Below are 3,117 nucleotides of genomic sequence, written 5' to 3'. Positions count from 1 at the left end.
AGGCCATCCCTCCTCACCTCCCTCTAACTGCACCCCCCCCAAACCATTGACGTCACAGGGGCATAAGCTAGCTGGTCAACACCCTCGCACACACACACGCTCGTACACACACACACACACACACACACACACACACACACACACACACACACACACCATTGACAAATACATAGATAACGTGACATTGACAGATACATGGATAACGTGACATTACACCCCATCCTGATCTGCAAGATCATAACCAAATCGAAGCGGTGGGCGCCGTATGCATGTGCTTTGTCGAAGTACTGCCTCTGGTCCTGTCGTTGTTGGGCTGGACTCATCTGACACAGCCTGCTGGTGCAATTGCGGATGTTGAGCTTGTACATCTATGTACAGTGGGGGATCAATACCAGCCTCATGCACGTCTGGCTGGCTGCCCTGATCCACTGAGGTGCTGCTGCAGTGCCTCACATCTCTCACGTGCTGTGGGATACCATCGACATCCACCACCTGCGGAGAGTTGACCCTAGTGATGACTCCGGGCTGCGACACCGAAGTGTAGCGATCACCACGCTTCCTGATCCAAACAGCATCATTCACTGCATACCGCATGCCTTCCTCACCATCAGGCATTGTGTCCGTGATGAGCCATTCCTGGGTAGGTTGTACACAGTCTCGCACCTCGTAGCTGTACACACCATTTGCAGGGGCTTCCGTCACTGATGTTCCATCTCGGAGTGTGATATTATACAGGTGGACTGCTTCAGCGATGGAGCATTGTTTCCTGGCAGCGATCACCTTCACTGTGCAGTGGTTTTGTTCAATGATGCCATTGCCACTTGGTGCATATGCCGCCCTGAAGTGTAGTAACACGCCCCAACGTGTGACGAAGGCTGCGAATCGCCGCCCACGGAAGATGGTGTCATTATCGCAGAGCAGTTCGACAGGTGCTCCTCGCTCATAGAACACCTGCTCTAACTGGTGAATGATGGTGTCTCCATCTGGGTGTCGCAGCTGCCGCCGTATGCAAAATCGGGATGGCCCACAGTCGACAATTGGCAGATAGGTGTGACCACTGTGATGGATGATGTCTATAGCCAAACGGCGCCATGTTCCTGTCACACCCAATGACCCGTGCTGCCACTTCACAGGAGCCGGGTCAATGGCTCGGCACACATCACACTGCTTCACAACTTCACGCACCTCAGCCCGTGTCACCAGTCGAGAGATCTCTCGGTGAGCAAAAAACAGTGTGCACCGGATGCCAGGATGACCAGCACATACATGGACATCAGCAATTCTAGGCTCAGTGGTGTCCATTGCTGCTGCACCAGCTACCAGTCTGTCATTCCGCACCCACTCCTCTGGGACACGCGTAAGGACATCAGCATGATTTTCTGTAGACCGGACAAGCCTCACAGACAATGTCTGTCCCAACTCACTCACCAGTTGGCGAATGATTTCGACTCGGCGGCGAATCAATGTCTCTCCGTGAGCCTTCGTTCGAAGTCGTGCATGACCACTCAGTGCGTCGTCAATCCAACGATGTACCGTGGCAGAGTCTGTCCGTAAATCAATACTCTTCATACCCCAAGCGATTGCCAAGTTCACTCCATGGACTGCTGCGTCCAGCTCCGCCATGTTAATGTGTGAGCTGTCGTCCTGCTCCATAGAACCCCCTCCATAGAACCCCCCACCATCTACCCCTTTCCTGGTGACAGCTAAGAGAAATGCAAAGAACCACTGTCTGACTCACTCCTTGTTCATTTCTGCAACATTCGTGACCTATTATCAAATTTTCTCTTTTGAACATCATCTCTGTTCCTCCGAAGCTTACCTACCATTCCTCACAAAGACTCAGCTGTCTGAGGTGACTGATGGCAAGATTTTGCTTCCCATTTCCTTTTCATTCATTTGAAAGGTAACGGTGGATGTTATGTATATTTACACAACAACATATCTTACTCTCGTGTTCCCGAACATGAATGCAAAGAATGCTCAACTCTCTGGTTTCGGCTATTCTGTCTTTCTCTGACTAAATATATCTGTTCTGTTTACTTACACCCTAAATCTTCTTACTAAGAAAAATTCTTTAACAATCATACTTATAAGATGGAACACATCCTATCAATCTCTCCATTCTCTGAAATCTCCATTCTTCGTGATTTCAACTTTCACCTACACCTTTGACTCTCCTCTCCATTCACAGATCCATCTGGTGAACAAGCCTACATCCTTTGTATCCTTAAATACCTAGAGCAACTTGTATAGCACCCTATCCGTATCCCTGACCGCATTGGATAGAGTTCCAACATACATGGCCCTTTCCATGCAACTAATCTTTCTGCTTTTGCTGTTAATCTTTTCTGTCCGTTGTACTCGTCCGATAACAGGCGTTTCACTTCAGCATGTCCTATTGCCTCAGTTAGGCATGTACAGCCTCCCAAGAAGCAGCAGCTTTGGCACTTTGGAGCTGTCGACTGTGAGGTCCTCAGGCAGAATTTCTTTGTTTTTCCCTGGGATGATTATTGCTTCCATGGCCAACAGCTATCTGAGTGTGCCATGCACATTACAGGGTTTGTTCTCTCAGGTATGGAAGCTTAGATTCCCTTAAAATACTTTGCTTAATCATGCTTGTTATAATGCTGTCCCTAACAAGGAGAAGGCCTAAAAAAGGTACCGACACCAACTCACCCCTGAACCTCATCTCTCTTATGCATGTGGCCAGAAACGTGCTAAGTCTGCCCGTCGTTGTGCTAAAAACCAATTTCATTTGTACTGAATGTTATGAACTCTCTGACTAAAACTCTTCCCGCACCATCAGGCACCTTGCCAGAAAACCTTTCTAACAACTTTACTTCATTTTCCCTCCTGTTTTCCACTCTGGTGGATTTGTAGCTGTTTTTATTAATAAAGCAAAAATCTTCGCTCAGACGTTCTCCTCCAGTTTCATCTTAGATGATTTCTTTGTTGTTCGTCCGTCACTACCCCCTGTGACTTCCTCATGGCCGGCATTAAAATTTCTTCAATTGTTGTGTTTTCTGCCATCACTGGCCTCACTGCTAGTAAGGCTTATGGGCCTGATCCATCCTGTTTTCCTCAAGAAATGTGCTTCTGTGATTACACCCTGCCTTT

At 48.2% G+C, this 3,117-nt stretch overlaps 1 protein-coding gene across 1 annotated transcript; it reads right to left on the bottom strand.

The window, feature by feature from the left end:
- Nucleotides 1–210: 210 nt before the first annotated feature.
- LOC145398430 (uncharacterized) lies at nt 211–1,623 on the bottom strand. Its single transcript, XM_080271312.1, has one exon. The coding sequence runs from the start codon at nt 1,621–1,623 to the stop codon at nt 211–213; it is 1,413 nt and encodes a 470-aa protein (XP_080127438.1).
- Between the last annotated feature and the right edge of the window lie 1,494 nt (nt 1,624–3,117).

Source organism: Coenobita brevimanus, chromosome 45, assembly GCF_032717465.1.
Source record: "Coenobita brevimanus isolate Jiangsu-jjx chromosome 45, ASM3271746v2, whole genome shotgun sequence".
NCBI lineage: Eukaryota > Metazoa > Arthropoda > Malacostraca > Decapoda > Coenobitidae > Coenobita > Coenobita brevimanus.
Note: the sequence above shows the minus strand (reverse complement) of the source record. Positions and strands in the feature narration are given on the sequence as shown.

Excerpts from the sequence above, each read along its gene's own strand:
- LOC145398430 (XM_080271312.1), bottom strand. The coding sequence starts at position 1,623 with ATGGCGGAGCTGGACGCAGCAGTCCATGGAGTGAACTTGGCAATCGCT.